At 38.5% G+C, this 22,525-nt stretch overlaps 1 protein-coding gene across 3 annotated transcripts; it reads right to left on the bottom strand.

The window, feature by feature from the left end:
- Positions 1 to 1,410: 1,410 nt before the first annotated feature.
- On the bottom strand, positions 1,411 to 14,809 carry LOC117571028 (uncharacterized). 3 transcript variants are annotated; one of them, XM_034252990.2, is made up of 4 exons: positions 3,138 to 3,170; positions 2,924 to 3,055; positions 2,029 to 2,292; positions 1,411 to 1,883 (listed from the first exon to the last, which is right to left on the bottom strand). In XM_034252990.2, exons 1-4 carry the CDS (start codon positions 3,153 to 3,155, stop codon positions 1,665 to 1,667), a joined length of 633 nt encoding a protein of 210 aa, XP_034108881.1. In that variant the 5' UTR covers positions 3,156 to 3,170; the 3' UTR covers positions 1,411 to 1,664. The 3 variants fall into 3 exon arrangements, with proteins under 3 accessions (XP_034108881.1, XP_034108879.1, XP_034108878.1); XM_034252988.2 differs by lacking the exon at positions 3,138 to 3,170 and adding an exon at positions 14,438 to 14,809 and having other exon boundaries at positions 1,414 to 1,883; XM_034252987.2 differs by lacking the exon at positions 3,138 to 3,170 and adding an exon at positions 7,192 to 7,303 and having other exon boundaries at positions 1,414 to 1,883.
- Positions 14,810 to 22,525: the final 7,716 nt, after the last annotated feature.

Here is a 22,525-nt window from a genome sequence, read left to right as displayed (position 1 = left end):
CTACCAACTGTGGCATGCAACTCTCTGCATGCGTCACTGTGCAGTATAATGATCTGAAGGCCAGTCAATCACTGGCTATTTCACAAAAAAAAAAACAAGAAGCAGAAAACAAAAGTTAAAAACACTCTCTCGAAATTCGAATTCAACTCAATTGCCACATCATAACGCGTCAGAGCACAAGTCAAATGCCATTGGCCATTTCTTTTTAGCTGATTTTTAAACTCAGCTATCTCAAATGGGCAACGGGATGAGAGGGAGGAGAGGGAAAAGGCTGTTGTTAAGCTGGAGAAACGTTCAATGTTCAATGTTAAGCGTTCTTTTTTTCGCTCTTGTCCTAATAAGCGCTCATTAAATATTCAAATGACAAAATCGAGAGCCGCGCAACGCCTGGATAGACAACTAAGCTAATGTATTTTGCCTTTTGTTCGATTCGATTGTCCACGCAGCGCATGGCACGTGCTTGATGAATTTAAATGCGTAATCGAAATCAAATGCCCAAAAAAAGGGCCGATTCCAGTAGAAAAAATAAAAGAAAATAATTAAATATGTAGAATTTGTACGCTTCAATTTACTGGCCGACAATTCCTTTAAGTTTTTCATCACAGTCCGCATGATTTACTTGCCAACGCCCTCTCCCAAAGAAGTGTTACGGAATAACCCAAGCTTTCCCCTTCGTTTGCTTTCTTTAACCTCTTTATCGCACAAACCGTTGACATTGAATCAATAATATAATCGCTGTCTATTGGCAATCATGCTCTCGCATTCGATTTGGATCATGAAAACAATTTTATAAGCTAACAACAAACTCCAAATTAATTCAAGAATTTTCCAGCTAATTCTAAACAAGTTTGAGTCACACTTGAGCTTGGCTTAGATCAATTAAAATAGAGAGATATGTATTTAAATCAATAAGAGCTTTGAACTAATTATTGCAAATTCGATTTTGTAATCAGTGTCACATAAATTTATATTATAGACTTGAAAACAATGAGCGCTTCCTGATTATGAAAACAATTCTGAAAAAAATTTAATTAATTTCCTGTTTTTAAAAAGGTCTTTAATCTATGAACTTACTTTTAATCTGCAAGTGTCATTGCTGTCATTTTCACATTATATTTATAAATTGATAACTTTTTTGAATGGCATCCCGCTGACTGACATTATTGCATTGAGTTTTTCTGTTTATTCACGATAAGTATGCAATATAATTTTAATGCAAAAGCTTTGTGCATTTTCAATTGGCGCACATAAGTAGGCAACGTTTTTAGCTTGATTCGCGTTCATCAAGTAATTAAGCGTAGCATACTTTTGAGCGTTGCTTATAAGCAAGCGTTTCTAAGATCAGACTGATGACGAATTAAATACACTTTATTTAAATTTTTTAATACATATATTATTTTTTTGTATTTTTTCGTATGAAATACATATAAATATAATTAAATTAAGCTTACGAACAAGTTTACATATATCACAAAATTCAACATTACAAACGAAAACATTAAGTAACTAAAAATGCATAAAACTCACGTACTTGTACAATAAACACAACATTAATCGTGAACGTGTGCGCCTTGTCCTTGCTCCGGCCTAAGGTCAAAGTTTAACTACAAAACTAATTACGAATTATTTAAATGGAAATGTCAAGTGGCGCGCGCCCTTTTGAACTACGCCAACTCTTCTCGCATTGGCTGACGCTGAGCCGTGTTGCCGGTTGTTGACAGCTTTAAATTGCTCGGCACGGTCATCGAGTTGCCCGTTGGCAGCCGGATGGGCGCCTCCGCATTGATGGTCACCGATTTTTGAACCGCTTCGGGCGCCTGGCGATAGCTGCCCGTGAGTCGGCCCACCAAATTGTTCACAGCACGCAGGGTGGAAATCGGTATCTGCGGCAAATTGAAAGTTGCTATTAGGCATCGTATGGCATCGAAATTGGAATTGGATCACAACAGGGTTTGGCAGGCACAAACATACACACACATTCATAGCACTGCGGGCGGCCCCAAAACGATTATAAATGCGAGCACTTACCTCGAAAATGCTGTCAATTAATGGCCGTAGGCTAAAGAACGGATAGCTCGGTTCTGCTGCGTTATTACCCGCAGTATTGCTACTGCTGGCTCCAGCTCCTGTCCCTACACCGCCTACGCCCAGACTGCTCAGCACCATGGCCGCATTCTGTTGTATACTGTTGCCACTAACTGCTCCTGCAGCCGCCTGTTGTTGGTCATAGTGTGCATGCTCGTAGCTGGGATAAAGCAACATATTCTGTACGGGCATCGGATGCAGCATGGTCTGAAATATCATAGATAAATACACAATATACAAATTAACCTTTTGCTTGTTGTCGAAAAGCGAATTTTGTCTAAATTCGCAAAATATTTGCATGCATTTCCATAATGAATGAATTTTATCAAAACAAACAGCAAAATAGCTGACTAACAACTACTAGTTGTTTAATAAAACTATGCAAATGACGCGTGATTATTTAGCGACTGTTGAATAACATTAAGTGTGTATAGTCTAAATTAATTACAGACAAATCAGTAAAATGCTTTAAACAATTATTACATTTTAAACCACTTAAAATAATTATACAAATTAAAATATTCGTGCTGCGCTTGAAAGTATGCAACAAAAATAATTCATGTTAATTTGCAGACATAAAAGTTCGATAGAGTCAATTATCAAGGCCAACAATAGTTAACATATCATTACAATAAGTGACCTGTTAATGTTATTAATTGCTTTAATAAATTGTTGTAAAACATTTAAAATAATTGAACAAATTAAAATATTCACACTGCACTTGAAAGTATTCAACAAAAACTAAACTTTAAAATTTGAAGAGATACAAATTTGCGAGGCAATCAATAGCTAAAGTATGATTAAAATAAATGATCTATTAATTTCATTTAATACTTACGTCATTAAGAAGCACCAATTCCTGTCGTTGCCCTCTCGCATAGCCCGTAACTCGAGTGAATTCCGTAACCAGATGTGTCATGACCACCAATAGTACAAACCAAACAAATCGGTCCATGGCTGTAATAATTATCTGAAAAAAACAATCAACAAGAATCGAATGCTAAGTAAATGCAGTTCCATTAAAGAGTGTCAATTGCAATTAGTAGTCGTACATCATTGTCAAAACTCATTCTCGGCGCTTTGTTTATGTGGCAGCTGCCACATTGATCTTGCAATTAATTGCTTGCGTTACACTGACAATCCCAATCAAAGTGATCTCAAAGTCAAGTTGATGCCGATCTCCCCCAACACACTACTACTATATATCGTGAGCGACGTTCTCAAACGCGACTGCCTCGATCATTGGCCAACGGCGTTCTGTGGCGCACACTCAAGCGGTTAAACGGTTTTGTGCCATTTGAATCCATCGACTACATTCGAGTTTGTCAGTCGCAGAATTTTCAACTGCGGCTGCTGCTGCTGCTGCTGCTGCGATGGCGGCTCTGGCAGCTCTGGGATTCTGAAATGTGGATTAGCACAAGGCCAACTTGCCGCATGGCGTTTGTCAGGCGTAACCAGTTTCTCTTATAATTGTTGTTGTCAATGTTCGCTGCTGCAGCTTCATGTGGTGGGTCGAGCGCATCGAGCAGTGAGTTTTCCCATTGCTACTGTGCATTTTCCAACCGCTTCAAATGGGTATTTTTTTTTTTTTTTTTTTTAAAGTCAGCGCTTTGCCAAGGCAAGACAAACTGCGACAGTTTAAGGCAACAAAACAATCAGCTGATGCCACCCACGACTGCTCGAGCATCGCAGCAACGCAGCAACGTTGCAAGTTCAAAGGTCAATGCATTTATAAGTATCTTTCAACTGCCATAAATCAAAAACTGTCCCGCATAAAAGACAACACTTGAGTGGCTCCCTGTCTGAGTTGGCTGTCTGCAGCTGCAAGTTGCTTGCACCCGCTTTGCATAGTTCAAATGTATTTGAATTCGATACTAACAAGTCGCAAGCGATTGTAAGCGAGTCCAAGTCTAATTGTATAATTATACAATGGTTTATATTGTCGCTGAAATGCTTTAAGATTCTGCCGCCGCCTTGACATGGATAGCCGTCGACAAGGTGCAATACAAATAATAATAAACCATCATGTTGCTGGTTAATTAAATAAATAATTAAGCAAATGTTTAACTCTAACCCTGACCCTTGTCAGAAGGAGAAGGCTACCAGCAAGCAAAAAGATTCTCTGTTGGCCAATTTTTTGGATAATGAACTGAGCAAAACATCAAGAAATAAATGGAAAAAATTTATGAAAAAGCTAAACAGCAGCAAACACAAAAACATTGAACAGTTAAATGCTGAAATTATTAACATTCGTTTAGGAAATGCATAAATCAAGAGAACTGTGATTCACTCAAGCGACAGCAACAAGAGACGAAGAAAACGAAAGAAAAAAAAAGACGAAACACAAGTATAAAAGAAAACAACAAATTGCAAATGTGGGAGGGCGAGGGGGCGTGGTCAGTGGTCAATGTACGGTTGGCGTATTTTTTGTTGTTGCTATAATATTTTTGTCTTGTATTTCTTTTCTTGTGATTATTATGCACATTTTAAGTGGGTATCGAAATTCTACTTTTGCTTTTAAATGATTTAATAATGACGTTAAACACTCTTGAGCAGCCTCTTGGCAATAATTCAAAAAGAAAGACTTGAATTTGAAAATGGCTAAAGGAGAGTTTAACTTACTCAGTCAATAACTAATAGACTCACTTTATTAAGCAAGAAATGTAAACATCGTTAAAGTCAGACAACAACATGCATATTGAATGTTGAACGAGGAATATTGCAAATAGTTGGTGTAATTAAAACCATTTGTTCAAATTGTTTGCAGTCGCATGCAGAATTTAGATATTTTTGATTTACATGCAAAGCTTTTGTGTTGGCGCTCGAAAAGTGCCCAAAATACATTTGTACTCCAAATACAATTTGCATAACAAAAATGGCTCACAACAAGTTTGGGCCTCAATTGAAAGACATGAACTAAATGAAACTTTGGTCTGTTGCCATTTGCTCTTTCGGTCTATGATGTGGGAGAGGGAGAGGGACTGGAGATGCATTTGGTCCCAGCTTATGCACAGAGGAGACATACAGATATTTCTATATTTGTTGCTCGAGTTGTGTTATATGTTTGTATGTGATTTCCATTTGTTGTGAGTTATTTCGCAAATGAAATTTCGGTCACTTTGTCGAACTCAAGATTTAAATTACTTTGCTTTGGTTCAAAGTGCTCTTAAGTTCTGACAAGATTGGCTTGGGGTATTGGTCCACTTGACGTATACGTTATATGTGTATGTGTGTGTTTGCAACGTATACGCAACTCTTTGTAACTCTTTGCGACTCTTTGCCATTGTGCAACTCGCCGTGTCTGCATCGCGTGTTTGCTTTTGTTTTTGTTTTCCTTTTTTTATTGTTCGTTTTTCGTTTTTCTTTGCTCTTCTGTTTGCTTCGCCCCGCCAGAGTGACATTTTATTTGTTTAACGCGCAAAAATCTTTTGTTATTCTTACTCAAAAACTTTGGCAAATATTAAACGCGCAAACAGAGGCATAAACGCGTAGCAAACACATCATGCCAAGTGGGTTGATCTTCTCCTCCAGGACATGCAACAGTCTTCCACACACACACACACACTCCTTTAAGTACATAAGTACTTATGTGCGGGCGGTTTCATATTGGGTAGCATAAATCCAATTGAATAAATTTACATCCACGAAAATGCGGCGGCAACATTTTCATCATCTTGAAGTGGTCGCCTACGCAGCTTTGTTTGGCTCATTTGTTTGCCCACTGTCAATAGACGTTAATTACTCCGCTTGCACAGCGACGGCGCGGTCTAGACCAAAGCGGAGGGAATGGGCAGAGGGGTGGCTAAAAATACTGTACGTGTGGCCATGGCAAGGAATCGGTTGCCTGATACTTGCTAAAAGTATCATCTTACGATTACGGCCATAAACGGAAAGCAATTAATAGAATCACTTTATCACACTTATTAATATTTCCTTCTTTTTCGTGTTAGCCACTTGAGATTCAAGTTTAGTGTTTAGAAAATTTAAATAATTAATTAATAGAAAAATTTAATGTTCATTTGTTATGCCAAAATTAATTTAAGGATTACTTGAAAATTTTAATTGAAATGTTGATAAGCATAAATTGTGTTTGTTTCATATTGAAATTTATGTGATTCGATTAGTCCCCAAGTAAAGTGTACTTAACATCGCAAGTGTTTAGCATCTTCACTTTTCTGCTTCACAATATTACGAGTGCTTTGTGTAATTAAGTTTTTGGGGAGAAAATCACATTCTATCTTAGCTTGAGGATATCAATAAGAGCTTATTGCTTTTGTATTCCAATTTAATACCTTTTAATAACATTTCAACAGATTCAGCCATAATTGCTTAAATTATTTGGGGCCATTGAAATTAGCAATTCATATTTCCGGCTGGAGGCCAGACAAACAAACACTTCCACTGCCCAAACGCCACCGCCAACGCCACCGCACTTTCTGAAGAAAATTTGTAGCGTTTTTGTTGCTTTCTATTTCTATTGATTTGTTTTTCTTTTCGCAGCAGACTTTGGCGTTGGCGCTATGAATGGCGAATTGTGAATTTGAGGGGCCTGCGGCCCTTCAGCTGTTTATCTTTCACTGTTGCAAAATTAATACTAATTTATTCTAATTATAAGAGTAAAGTTAACTTTGCTGTCGGCTGCTGGCGGCTGTCAAGTAAAAGTTTACAAAACGCAAAAGCAAAAGTGTTGAAACGAGTTTGGTAACTTTAAGAATTCATTTTGGCCAATCTACCAACAACAGTTTGCCCAGCCAGCTGTTGTTTGTAGTTATTCGTTGTTGTTTGTATGCTCGTTTTTGTTTTTTATTGTTATTTATTAATTATTCATATTCTGAAGACTTTTGAACCTCTACAGTTACGACATTCTTCACATGCCCCACAACAAAAAAGAGCATCGCATCGCGTTTGCAAATTGTGGCCAAGTTTTTGCCAACTGTCTATTTGTTGTTATGTTGAGTGCTACTCAAGAGTTTGTTAAATAGTTGCCTTTGTGTCCGCGCTTAATGAGCCAACACTAATTAGCAGTTCCTCTCTCGAGTGTCACTTCAGTTTACTTCTGCTGGCCACCATTCCATAGTTCTTTTTCTTTTTCGCACAAGAACTCACCTCGTTTGTGATGTAGACACTGCGCGCTGCCATTTTGCCAAAACGAGACAGCTGACAACGAAGCGAAAACAATAACAAAAAGCGATAACGATAACTACAACGATGACGACGATAACGAGTGCGTCGAAAGTGAAGTGCACATGAAGGCGTCTGCGCAGCAACTGACGGCGGGCAGCGCATGCGCTGCTTATATTCAGCACGTAGCACAGTTCTAGCAGCTGCAGCTGTTCGATGGGGAACGGGAAGTGGACGGGGGGATGGGGAGCACAGCTGATCTTGCACACGCTTCAATCTTGTTTGCATTACATGACGCGCTCACACTGTGTATGTGAGTGTATACTGTATACAAAGTGTAGTCTCAGCTTGCAGTTTGCAGTTTATTGCTGCTGCTTCTGATAGTCGTATATAAGAGTGAGCTTGGCATGCGATGCAGAGAATTTCTTTAAGACGACGACGCTTTCACAGCGCGTCCAAAGAAAACTGGTTTCAGAGCAGAAAAGATCTCACCAGTGGAGGTGGTGGGAGGGGGACGGATACGGGGACGGTGACGGGGAGAATGGAGAACGGAACTCCGAAAATACAGAGAGACAAAAGTGGATTGGCTACTTTCAGCGCAATTGGCGTCGACTGGCTGACACACTTACTGGCATCGTTTTTTTATGGTGTCAGAATCAGCCAAATTGATTTTTATGGCACAATACTATAAATAAAACAATAAAATACTATATATACAAATATATACTGTAAGTGTGTGTCTGTTTGTGGTATGTAATTAATAGAGCATCGGTCTCGATTTCAGTGTCAGCTGCTTGTAAATTTATCCACAAAAAAAGTTCACTGAACTCAGATCAGTTGTTGCTCACCTTACGGCGCCAGCTCAAGCTCAAAGAGAGTCGACGGCGACTCCGACTCCGATTGAGATTGCGACTGACCGAGTTTCTGGGGCAACAATGCCAAGACCTGAAGACTCAATCAACACACACGCACACGCATGTCCCCGCATATCAGATCAGCCAGCCGCATTCTACGCTATCATTTAGTGTCCGATGAGGTCGGCAAATTAATGTTACATACATTAACTCTAAATATAAATATGTATACGTCGAATCGAAGTATGTAAGTGAATGCAGCGTCATCGAATCCGGAACTACCTTGAACTCGAACGTAGCTGCATACTTAATTATGCGATGCGATAATCGAAGCAGACCCAAAAACGTCCACGATGCGGCTCAGTTTGTGGCTAAAACAAAACAAAACAACGCAAAACCGAGTCAGCAAAACGAACCGAGCAAAAAGGTTGCCGCATCCAAATTTAAATTAATATGCATAACAAAGGCCGAAAGACTTCCCCAGCGAAATGCGAGAATCATCCAGCAAACATAGCCAGTTTAGTGCTGCCAAACATGACAATAATAATAATAATTAAACATATTTTAGAATTAAATTCTAAGTAGAATTTATGCATGCAACTAATTTTACTTATTAATCTTAAATTAATATTGATATTACATTTAAATGGAGCTTTAATAAATTAAAGCACAATATTCAAATGATGTATAAAATTCATTTTAATTATTTAAAATCAGACTCTACACTTTAATCATAATTAATAATTAATTATGTTTATGAAATAATGCAGTTGTAATAAAAATTGTACTAAAAAATTGAATTAAGATTAAATATTTAAATTTGTATTCCTATGAAGTGTATTTTCAATTCGTTTTGGTGCAGTTTAAATTGCTGTTCTTATTTTAGCAGAATGACTGCTGCCATTGAAAAGCAATCCAAATATTAATGATAATCTCAATGTAAGTTGAAACAATGTAATAAAGATCATTATATAAATATGTACAGCGCATTTAATAATAAACGTGTATTTATAGTTGTGATATATTGAACTTGTTTTCCTCAATAAATTACTCATTGATAGAATTATTATCTCATCCCTTTGCATAAAGCGAGTGTTTGAAATACACTTTAAGAAACAGAGTCTCCGACTCTGCACCTTTAACCTTGTTTTTTTTTCATTATTCCAGTTAAACTGATATACAAAGTAGACGATGCATTGAACCTACAGTAAAGTGGCTCGTAAATTTCAATCACATTGAACTTGCTGCTGCGAATCATTTGTTTTACTCGTGATTCACTTAGCGCGCCCTTTTTCATTGTTTTGTTGTCTTATGCAAAGATAAACTTAACACAAAAGCGCACTAATAACAGCTGATAAAGATAAATAGACAGACAAACAGTCTGACGAATTGATGAAACCGAAAGACTGAGAGACAGATACTTGGATTTCTGTTTACAGCTGTTTTGCCCCTTGAGCAGCTTTGGGTACAAAACAAATCAATTTATGTTCGGTATAAAAACTTTGCTGTTCAGTTTGCAGTTCATAAAAAGTATCAGCTAAGCCCATTTGTTTAATGCATTAGCTCGTTGCGAATTGTCTGTTTTGTTATTTCTAAATATATATTTTTGGGGAAAAACGTTGCTAATCCTTGAGTACTTTCAAGTAACTTTAGTTTATTGCTATTTTTACTATAGTACTTGCAAATATTTTTAATTTAAAATAAATAAATAAATTGAGTGAAATCAAACTTGAACGTTTTCGATTTTCTACAAAACAAATTGATAATCCTTCAATATATAAGAGTAACTAATATTAGTTTCTCTTTTTGCTTTAGTACTTTTAGTTTAATGTGAGAAGCAAATTGAGATGGAAACGTTTGGGTAAAATTGTTTATGAATATTTCCCATTTACTAAAAATATTTTGGCTAATCTTTGAATTTATATCCAACTTTTGATGGATTACTTAAAAAGTATTCAGTTGAAAATGTTTACGTAAAATGTAAATAAATATTTCCCCTTTTCTAGGAGTATTTTTGTGGAATAACCACACTTTGTAGTAATTTGGATTTATATCCGTTTTTGGCTGACGTACTTAATTGCATTTCATTTGAAATAAGCAACAAATTCAGGTGAAATTTAACATAAATACGAGTATTTCCCATTTTGAAGTTTATAGTAAAAAATGCATAAATATTTATAACTGGCAAGTTCGCCGAATTGACGCAAATTATTTGATATTTCGTTTGAATGCAAAAGAGTAGCTTTGTTTCGGCTTGGGGGCAACTATGCTTTTATTTTATATTCTCGTAAACTGTTTGCCAATTTTACAAATTGTAAATCAACAGTGGCAGCGTTAAAAACAGCAAAAACAGCAGCAACAATGTTAAAGTAGCAGCAGCTGTCTGACCGAATAAGTTAAAATGCAATCGACAGTTATTGACCCTAAACTTGAACTAGAAACCAAATAACAAAGCGGCACAAAGCGTAAAATTCAATTTAGCTGAACCGGCTGCAAATGCTACATTGTTGCTGTGACTATACATAGTTGTTGCTGTTGATGTTGCTATTGCTATCTCTGTCTGCTTGCTGTCTGCTGTTTGCTGACAATGCATAAATTTGAATAGTTTAACAACAACAACAACAACAACAGCAACAACAGCAGCAATCGCTTTTGCACCTTTTGGCTGGTCACACTTGCGAGTTATTCCCAGCACACACACACATACATACACACTCACACACACTCACTTACACACACAGACAAGCGGCGTCTAAGCGCCATGAGCCCCTGACATTGCTCACGGTCAGCTTTATATTTTATTACCTGTTTTGCTTTTATTTCATTTACTTTTGCCGCTTTTTGTCTCTCCCTCTCCCTCTCGCACTCTTTTGCCGCTTGCTTTGGTGTAATTTTCTTTTGAGTTTATTTTTTTTCTTGTTTAGTTAAATTTTTTTCGACAGCATATTTTATTTCCAGCGGCCGCAGAACGTGAACTTTTTGCGGAAAACGCGAACTGTTACGCCCAGCTGGTTGAACCTGCCCCTTGCCTCTTCCCCCCTGCTCCACCGCACCATGCACCACACACAACCCGCTCTCCACATTAAGCAGCATGCTGCCGCCGTCAAAAACAAAGTCGCGGCTCAAAGCCCTGAACCTGAACCCGAACACGTGCAAGAAACACGGCGCAATTGTTTGAAGATAAATGATTATGTACTTATGTATCTTTTCTGATTGTGTGTGTGTGTGTGTGTGTGTGAAGTATACTAGTATTTTTGCTGGGCGGGTAGTTCATATAGAACATAACGAGTTCTATTATCGCTCATTATTGGCATATTCTGTTGCCCTGTTCAACTGCGATTTTTCGGCTTCTACTTTTAGTTTTTTTTTCCGTTCGGAGAACTTTTATAATTTGCTTAGTGACTTTTGTTTGCTGTTACTAATTCACACAGTCGTTACTTTTAACTGTTTTGGATTTTTATTCTGACTGGAGTGTAGAAATTGTTCCAAGAACCCAACTCACTAAGCAAACAAATAAAACCAAAAAATAATGCGCCAGTTGATAAACAGTTGAGTTTAGCAACGTCAATTACTTGAAACGCAATCAATCTAATTAACTTTGGTGTACTAACTATCCTAGTCACTCACTAGAAGTCTCAATTAGCCAAGCCGAGGAGACGAGTGAAGTGAGCTCAATAAAAAGTGAAACTGCAATTACGCTAAGCAGAGTTTAATGGGCCGAGGGCGGGTCGATGTGTCTCGTATCGTAAATCAAGCAGTTAATTAATGACAATCAATAGTAAGCAAACATGCACACACACACACACTCGCACATGTCGATAGATTGACACATGAGAGTGAGTATATAATATATGTATATATACAGCTGGCAGCCACTTAATACTGAAATAATCAATGTAATTAATTTGCAATAATTAAATTACCCACACACAGACTCCAACCCTCACATTTAGAATATATGTAGTGCAATAACAACAATTTGAAGGTATTTCATTCCATTTATATCTCATGCAGAACTTAATTAATGTGCATATTTAAACTGATAAACAAAGTTGCAGCTTGCCATGCAAATTTGCTGCTGGCAAAAGGCGAAAAATACAACATGTATAAATAAAAGACGTAATTTATTTCATTTTAAATATGCCGTCGCGTTTTTTTTATATTTTTATTATTAAAAATCAATTATACCGTATTTTGTTTTTACTTACAATCTGTAATATCAATTAATATCATCGACAACTGACAACCGTTGTCATTTAAAGCATATTTAAGCTGATTGTAATGAGTTGAGTTTTTCGCAAATTATATTAAATAATTGAACTGAACATTTAACATAAGAATTAAATATTGCAATTAGTCATTACATATATTAAATGTGTGCATCTACTTAATACTTAAAGGGTTTTTCCTTAACGATAGCTGAAATTTAAGAAACTACTCGTATTTTCTGAGCTTGAATGTCGCTTAAGCACACTTAAATACTCGCAAAACATGTTTATATCTTTCGCAGATTTCAAACTGGGTAAATCGTTAAAGTTTTTAATATTTTTCAGCTGACTGAACATTTATTACATACTCCTCATGACGAATGGAATTGATATTAAAACTGAAGAGAAACTTGTGAGAAAAAAAGTTGAAAAACTGTAGTTAAAGTATTTTGTTCTGAAGTTGTTGGAGAACTAGTTTCACAGCAGATTAAAAACGAGCAGTTTGCTGGACAATTAATCAAAAGCTAATGTGAAGCAACCGACGTTATTCTGGGCTCTCATAAAAATTAACTTTAGATCTCATCAAAGCCAGTTTCTGGTTGGAGCTGAACTTGTCTCCGTAATCTCTCATCTCCAATGACTTTTTATTATTTTTAATTGCTTTGCGCTTTGTGTTAATGAACTTTATCTGGATGCAGATGATTATGGAGCACTCAACATTTTCCAGAATTTCCAGTTACATTTGCGAGCTTCACTCTTTGAGTAATAATCAAATGCAGTTGCATCTAATTGCTCAACTGTTTTTGCCGTTTATCTCTCTCTCTCTCTCTATGTTGCTGCGCTGATTATTTCCTATTAGCTTAATTGTGCTCTTGCTGCACTCACTCGCTTATTTGTAATGCTCCCAATCAGTCTGTCAAGAGTACAGCATTTCGTGGCACGTGGCACGTGGCAGTCACTCCACCTGTGAGGCATGCACCTAACAGCTCTTATGCTGATGTGCAAGCTATGACATAAAGTAATGTATGTATATAGTATGTCAACTGTCATCTCTGTTTGCGAAGCTCCTCGAGCATTCTGCTTACGTGACCAGGAGCACATTCGGTATCCAAAAATGTTCTCATTAACCAAACTATCGGATGATTCTTTCCCCCAATTGAAATTCTCAGTGTGCACTTCAACAAAATGTGGGAGGAGCTGTGACGAAAATCGTCTGGACATCTGACGTCTGCTGGCCAGATCTGTTTATATTGACTAAGCAATAAATATTTTCAATTTCAGCTTCTGTATAGAATGCTTAATGCGATCAAACATCTCGCGGGTATTAATAGACTCTCCCGATACTTTGTGTCTGTGTTAACGAGTTTAAATTAAATAATTAAAAATGAATCGCATATTCATAAATTATTTATATCACCGCATCAGATCTGCGTCTCTGTCGCACACGAATTACGTAACTGAGACGAACGTCATTAATGAGAATTTCAAAGCGTTAAACAAACATTTCTGGCGAAAAGCCAGAGTTATCAGAAACGATCGTATTATCATCTGGTTTTGACAACAACTTAAATGACTCACAAACAAAGGAGAGTGGGAGAGAGAGAAAAAGAGTGATTGAAAGGGAGACTAAATTGAATCATGTTCACATACAAGCTACAAATGAGGATCAAAAGATACACGAATTAGTCAAATACACAATGAAACATAATTCTTCACCTCCCAACGAATGATCTCACTGTTTATACACGGCAGGAAACCGGCTTATCAATTTAACGAATATGCATGCTGAGAACGTTAGACAAAATAGACAAAGGAATTCTATGAATTCTCAATTAAAAATATAATAAATATAAATGCTGTAAATCAAAATTGTGTTGTAACACATTCAACGTTCTAGTTGAAAACACATTTCAGAAAGCCATTGAATAGATAACTTTGTATCGGAAAATGAGTTGTTCGGACAATTAAATCTATTGCTCAACAACATCAAAATTCATTGCAGTCAACGATTGCGAAAGATGGTCAGAACATTGATCATAAACTAATTTCACGCTTGAGTTTCACACGATTTGCTCTTTGTATCTGTATTTGTATCTCAAGTGTTGCTCGCTTACAATTGCGCATTTTTTGTTGGATATTAATAAAAAAATTTTTCTTTGTTTTTCGTACCTTATCCAGTTGACTGCGTCTCTCGATCATGTTTGCTCTTATTTTGTTTAAAGTATTACTCGATTGAAACACGTAAGTAAGCTGCTATCTCTTTCTTTGCACTTTCGGTTGTTGTTGTTGTTATTGTTGTTGGAGTTGTTCACACAAAAAACTTCACTTTATTGACTCGACTAATTTCCGCTTTAATGCGAAACTTCTATGGCGGCACTTAAACACTCGCTAGCCGCAACCAAATGAAGTTTATATCGAGAGATCAGATCAATATCATCAGTTGTATAATAAATTCTATTCGCACCGAGCGCGCACACACGAGAAACCCAGAAGCGACCGTTTCGTTTTGTATGAAATTCGCAACTGAATACTCAAGAGTCTCTTACCGATACTCAAATATGTTAAAGCCTGGCTGGCTGGCTGACTGACTGCCTGGGCCCAGGCCAGTTCGGAGCGTCTGAGCTTCAGCTGAGCGTCATCACACTTTATGCCGGCAAACGAGGCTGAGGCTTCTCCTCGCTCTTCTCTCTCGTTTCTCGTTTTGCGTTTCGCATTTTGCGTTTTCGGTTTCGTTTTCATTTTAAAGTTTCGGTTTCGGACTCTCGGATACACATTCGGATTCGTTATGGGTTTTTGGGTTTGCGACGTGCTCAGCTCAGTGTTTCGTCTGAAGTATCCATAAGATACTTCACTTACTAACTTACTAACTACTTGCGCTATGCGCGTGCGCTGCTGTTTCGCTCTGTGTATTCAACGACGACGGCGACGGCAACGACATCAAGTGTCTAGCGGCGCGAAAAAACAACAGCAATAGCAATGGCAACAGAAATAACCACGCATGACTGCCTGCCTGACATGCTGATTAGCTGACCAGTTGCTGAGTTGTTTAACGAGGTGTGTCTCAATTGTTTCGCCATTAAAAATAGTGAAGCTTTGGAGCAACTTCTCGAAGTGCCTCGCAGATTGAAGTAAGGCTTTGATACACCCGCTATATGCCCGTGCCTGCAGTATATGTGTATATTACAGGCAGAAGGAGACATCTCCGATTGGAGTCAAAAGATGAAACGATAAAGCTGTCTGTATGACCGTATGAAACACTGAATATCAGAAACTATAATAGATAGAGCTATTATTTCTTTTCTGACAATCTATAATATTTGTTTCACTCTATGGTACATTTTGAAAGTTGTATCATATCAATATACCAAATATAATCTCTGACATATTTTTAGAATTTTTTTTCGGTATATTATTTTGGTATATTTTAAAATTAATACCGCATTGTTTTGCTTTTATTCACAACGAATAGTGGGTATCTGACAGTCTTGGCTAACTGATTAATTATTTTTATTTTGTAATAATCCAAGCGTTTACCTCTTTGGGGAAACTTTTCGAACTCCTCCCCTAACTGAAATAAAATATTGGTTGACCGATTAATACTTTCGAGTAAATGTGCCGCAGTTGAGATTTCTTGTGCCCGGCCAATGACTGCGCTTCGAGGCTTGTCTTCATCGGCGACTTTCTTTTCCGCATATGCGGCAATCAATTCGTTTCATTTTGTTTCATTTCGATACGCTACGTATCGAAAGAGATTGCAACATTTGGCTGCAAGAGCTGCAGGCGAGCGTATGAGGTTTTTTTTTTTGAGTATTAGGTAAACAATTAACAACTTTCACCGGCAAGCCATGCGCGAATTTTCACACCGCAACGATAAACATTAGGTTTGTTTACTTTTACAGCCACTTTAGAATGAAAACTAGTGATTTTTTTGCAAAAAAGCAAAAATAAACCAAAAACAATGCTGATCGACCGAAGTGAATCATCTACAGCAGTGCATCACACATACGCAGCGTGTGACGCTGTAAATCGCAAATATTTATAGTTTACCTGTTTGCAATTGGTACGCGCTTGGCTTGATTTGCCACCACAGTTAGTCCGACACTATAAACGCTTTGCTTTGCAGTTGGCTTTGCTTTTTGGTGAATCTCTAAGTTGTATTGAACTGTTCGCTGGTCTAGAAACTGTGCTGAACTGGCGAAAATGTCCCGCAACTTGTTGTTATTTATTACAATTGAGCCAACGAATTTATTGGGTCATTTGCACGGCGATTCATTTTAATTGCGAGCCCATTAAAATAGATGAGCCAAATGCGATTTAGAGCGCAACTATCAAGATGTTGTTCAACTGATTAAAGTCAAATTCAGATCCGAGATCCAGCTGCTGCTTTTGTTCTCACCTAAAATAGAAAAACGTTCTCGCTGTCGTCTTAAATCAAATTTGAGTTTAATTCACAGCATCCTGCATAATAAATTTCCGTCTTCTTACTTGTATTCTCTTCGCACTGCGTCTGTTTGTGTGTGTCACTAGGCAAGGACAATAATTGTTTGAAGGCGTACGTGATACTATTTGGGTAAAAAGAACGAACTACCACCTTAAGACAGAAGACACAAGACCCACTCGACCCAACCCGGAAATGTATGAATAAACGAATGATTTCCAGGCATTAAATTGCGAACGCAGATGAATGCGAATGCGAATGCGCATGGAAATGGAATTGAGATTGGAATAGGAGAATGAGGCGCAGATTGTGGATGTGTCTGCCACATGTCGCATGCCACATGCCGAGGTGCTTCCAAGGGTCGTGCACACGTGTAACCATTTTGCCAACTGAATTATGGTCACTTGTGTGTTAACCACAATCAACATGGCATTACAACTGAGTGCCTCTCTCAGCCAGATCTTCGTCATCGTCTTGTCTTTTTCCCCGTTTTGCGATAAGCGCTCAATCTGCTTGATGTGACCACAGCACATCAAAACAACTGTGCAACTGTTCAATTTGGCCAAGCGGAAATGTTGTCAAGTGTCTCGAAAGAAAGAAGCAGCAGCCGCAACAGCCACTTGGCTGATAAGATCACAGTCATCACACAGCATGGTAATCTCTCGTCTGCACGCTTCTTACGATTATTATTTTCATTTTTGTGTTGTTTTTTTTTTGCTGTTTGTTTTATGCGGCACGCAATTTTTTATAATTTCCGCCAATGACCTTAACACAATCGCCAAGCAACAACAGCGTCATGTTTTTGACTTTGACTACGTGTAGCTGCGGTTTTGTTTGCTGGCTTCTCTGTCATCATCTCTGTGCAATCGACAGCCAGCGCGCTGTTTACACTGGCATTGAAAATGCATTTTCATCGGCCAACGACATGCATGTAATTTGCAATTAATTGGCAAATCTGGTGGCTAAACATATACCAACAGTTGGTGGGCCTCTAATATTGATTGCAATAAGCTCTTCTACGAAATTTATAACTCAATAAACATTTCAAATACATAGTTGCAAAATTTATGCTTAAACGTGACTTAAAGTTGTACCACAAAAACTATGCTAATGAATATTAAATAATATTTTAAAGGTATTTTATGTACTTATTAGCAACTTTTCCTTCGCGAATCAATGCTCGTATACTTCTCTCTCCCTTTGCGCAGTGACGCAATATTTGTTAATATCAATTAAGAAGCACGAAAGTTGAATATGTTAGAACACTTTTCGTTCATTGTTTAGCGCCATTCGGAATTTGGCAAAAGAGGTGCGTGTGTGGCTTTGTTTTGTTGTTTGTTTATGAGCTCATCTGCTGGTGACATTTGATGATCACAAAATTGCTTTTAAATTACCCGCACGTTGACATTCAAGTAATTTAATGTCATTTTTGGTTTTTGGGGTGAACACAGCTTGCCGTCGAGTAATTTCCGAGTAGTTGTGGTACTCTCTGACTCTATACAAAGAGTAATCAGAGACAACATCAGTGTCAAGGTTAGCAGGCTACGGTTGAGATTTATTGCATAGTTTTCATTGTACTTTAATTGGATTTCATCAGAAATTGAATGCCAATTTTTATCAATGTATGCATATTGTAAAAAAGTTGAAATGAAATTTCAATTCTACAGTTTTACAGATTTCAATAAATTGAATCGAGAGAATTTTCATCATTATTTGGTTGCAAGGAAAACAAAGCAAAAAAAAGGTGCTGCCGTTTCGATGGCAGCCCATGGCGATAATATAAATAAATGCACAATAAAATCAACAATACCTCATGGTTCATATGAGAATTTACCGCAACCGATGATGCATTCAATCGAACACACACTCACACACACACACACACACAGAGCATATAGAATTCAAATTGATAAAAATAAATGAATAGCGATAGAGGTATGTGAAGCATGGCTTTGGCCATTGGCCATTGATTGGCCACTATTTGGACAGTGGATGAACAATATAGTCACTCTTTAAGCCGATGGTGTGTGAAAACTTGATGATGCAGGAAAGCAAATATATAACGAAAATGAAAATGGGAATACGAATTGCAACCGCAATTTATTGTGTGTGATTTACGAACATTTTTGTGCTGCGAGTACCACTTATTTCACTTAGATGTGCATTCATACCAATTTAGATTCACATTTTGCTACTTTCATTTCCTATACGCATAAAATGTTGCCTACTTTTAGGCAGCGATATTTTTGCTACATTTTGCAAATTTCATTTCTGCTGAGCAAAAAATGTTGCATACTTCTAGGCAGTGATACTTTGACACTTTTGTTTGCGCAAACAAATTATGGAAAATAAAGAATATCGAAGCATTTACACTGAATGAACGGCTCAACACATCGCATGTTGTTGATGGGCCAACAAATCAATGGGTGGCTCTATGGCTAGGCGCATGGGTTGAAAGGGCACGCCTCATTTAACTGAAAATCACATTAAAACGCGTTAAAAACACATTAAATCACACGTTATCAATTTCATGGGTGGCACCCATGTGTGTGTGTGTTGGCCGATGCGTGCACGCCTCCATTTCTGTCTGTGTATGTGGGTGCGAAACCCATGGGTCGAATTGTGCCTGCCAGCGGGGCTGACAATATGTTCAAATCCGTGTAAGCCACAGCAACGCCCGCCAGCTGGGAGAATCTTCGTCATCAACATAAACGGCTGTCATCGGCTGGCAACGTATTTGAAATTTCAATTGTAGCATTTGCCTTACGCAAATCCGCCAATTTCAATGAAGGCGTGCATGTGAGCGATGCGGCGACACGCCCTTACGCCTCCGCACTTGTTCCGTCCATTGAACCATTTAGCCATTCACTCATTCAGTCATGCAGGCAGCAGGCAGTAGACAGACAGACAGTCAGTGTTTGACTCATTCATGGCCCCGTGGTACGTGTAATAATTGCCCCATGTGGCAGCCACAATGGCAACGCCTCGTATACGTAATGCTGTAATGCACGCAGGAGACAGAGAAAGAGAGAGAGAACGAGTGGTGTATTTATTTTGATGTGATGTGCGTATTTGTTATTGACATTTGCATATGCCTTGGGCCACGTTTATTGTTTCTGGCTTTGTCTGGCTTCGCTCTCTCGTTCGCATCGTTACCGTTTTCGTTTTTTTGGCTTTTGTTTTTGTTGGTTTTTTTCTGCTTTATTTTTTATTATAATTTTTTACATGTGATCAACGGAAAGTGCAGTTGACTCGTAATCACCACATTTAAGCAGGCGAAATTTATTGCAATCGTTTAACTGAACATTGTGTAAATCTGTTTGCAAAGTTTTTCACAAAAACAAGCTCAGATAAAAGCTCTTAAGTGTGGGCGTAATTATGTTTGCCTCTGCCCCGCCCACCGTTTGCCATTGCCACTGTGCCTCTGCCTGTAATCGTAATCCTCTGCCAAAGCCCAAAGTTGACATTCATTTGCCACAAGTGTATCTCTGTGCGACTGTGTGTAAATGTGAGTACTGGGAAACAGTATGAGGGGGGAAGGAAGCAGGGGAGAGCTGAGGTTGTCTGTGCCGTCAAGTCAAACTAATTTCGACCTTTTGCCGCCAAAAGCTGAAGCGAAAACGAGTCAAGTCAAGTCAAGTCAAGTTCTGAGTAGAGTCTCATGCAAAATTGAGTTTGTTATGCGTCAGGCACAAATAACACTCATTAGACATAATGAGTTATACTCGTAACTGGTCGTTGGACTATATTTAGATGGCTCTTTAGCGGCCATTATGCGGATGGTGTTTTGCTTTTTATCGCCAACGCCCAGGAACAGGAACTGAATAACTACTACTGTCCTTGCCTCGTCTCGTATTCGCATAGTGTTCGTAAAGTTTTCAGCTATTAATACTCGGTCAAGTTGAAGAAGGAGAAGGAGGTGGAAGAGGAGGAGGGGCGCTTTAAATAGATTCTACCTCGTTGTAAGTAAATAATGGGAGAGGCGTTGGGGCACCACAAATTGTTTGACATTTGGCACTGGCATTGGCTGTCAAGCCTTTTTGCCTTTGCCTCCTGTTATTGTCACTTGCCAGCAGCAGTTTTCTGTTATTTTTGACGAAGTTTTCCGTCACAGCAGCAACAGCAGCAACAACAGCAGCGCGCTGCAGAAGCAGGACGAACTTTTGTTGTTAATTCGCTCAAGTTTCTGGCAAGTATTTACGTGCCCCAAGACCATCCAACAGAGATGGAGACTGACTGCGACTGAGACGAGCCGCATAACCAAGCAGGCGGTTACAAGTACCACGAAAGTTTTACATGTTAATGGCATAGTTTAGGAAAATGTTTTCACTGTCGCCGTGTCGCCCCACTCCGACTCCCACTCTTTAATCCTCATATGTATATGCTAGCATCTTGTATTTGTCTCTCTGGCTTACATTCCTCTCGTGCTCTCTCGTATTTCCTTAGAAATTAACTTTCACTCGCCACATTGAGTCGCAGCCACATAATGTTCCATTGCCGTCGCCAACGGCTACGTTAAGTGACTTTCTTATGCCGGTTGTAAAATTTCTCGCTTTATATGGGTTTCAGCCTACATTCGAAGCTGTGTCTTCTGTCTCTGTCTCTGACTCTGACTCCCAACAACTGTGGTTAAATATTTTTGCTACTATCCAAATCTAGTAATTTACTTGAGTACATTTCTCTGCGCCGACGCCGAGGGCCATTCCGAAGGCCATCAAAGGCAATATCATCATGTGGAGGAGAAGCTAGAAGGAGGATGTCGCATATTATTGTAGATGGAGGGCCTTTGGCATCCCAAGTTAAGCCGTTGACAAAAACTTTTCGGGGCAAATGCATAGTTTGCGTATTTTTCGATTTGCTTGAAATTTGACAATGTGCGCCAGAAAGTTTTTTGGATCCGCATCTTCCACTGTCATAAGGAAACTATTAATTCCATGCCAAAAAGTTGTAAACTATTTGCTTGTGCCCCAAAGGCGCTCGCTCTCCCGCTTGCTCGCTCAGCTTACATCGTTGCTTACTAATTTCATTCTATGTTAAGTGAAACCAAACAAATCTTTAAATTTAACTTCCCGGCTTATTTGCCTGTAATTTATTGGGTCTCACGTGTAGCTTCCCTTTGCTTTTGCAGACAACTTCATGTCCAAGTTAAGTCCCATCAGGTGAGAGTGGCCACTTGTGGCTGCCACAGCAACAGCATTAGCAACAGCCGACGCTGCCACTTGCAGCAAAAGTGTATTAACATTTTTCCTAACAGAAAATTGCAAGAAAAGGAAAACAACTTCAAATAGGATGAGAAATTACCAGCCAGGAATACGACGAAGACAGGCGGAGTCTGAGTTGGGAAATGAGCTGTTGCACGTAGTCGATGCGATGGGATGAGGATGAGAATGGGCCACTTGAGCTGAGTAAGTTTTGCAAACTAAATAAAGTGACTTGCTGGACTTTTTTTCTTCTTGTTGTTGCTGCTTTCGAGTAACAGTTGCATGACTTATACAGTTGGAGAGCGACAGATAAAGACGCTCATGATGATGATAATCATGTTGGCGATAATGATGCTCGTCTCGACAGAGTGGCGTCAGAGTGTTGCAAGCTCAAATAAATGATACAAGTGGCAAAATACAATTTCTGAGTGGTTGGAAACAGCTGAGTCTGCTTAATGTTTCAGCACGGCCGGTGGACTATGGACTGGCAGCAGTCCAAGTCGAAGACGTCCTGGAAGACGGCATTGGCTTAAGCACAAAAGTAGTTTCATTGCTAATTTGTGCGTTGTGTGTGCAGCAGCAGCAGTTTTTGTGTGGCTTTCCTTGATTAAAAATTAA

This window comes from Drosophila albomicans, chromosome 3 (genome assembly GCF_009650485.2).
Source record: "Drosophila albomicans strain 15112-1751.03 chromosome 3, ASM965048v2, whole genome shotgun sequence".
In the NCBI taxonomy this organism is placed as follows: Eukaryota; Metazoa; Arthropoda; class Insecta; order Diptera; family Drosophilidae; genus Drosophila; species Drosophila albomicans.
Note: the sequence above shows the minus strand (reverse complement) of the source record. Positions and strands in the feature narration are given on the sequence as shown.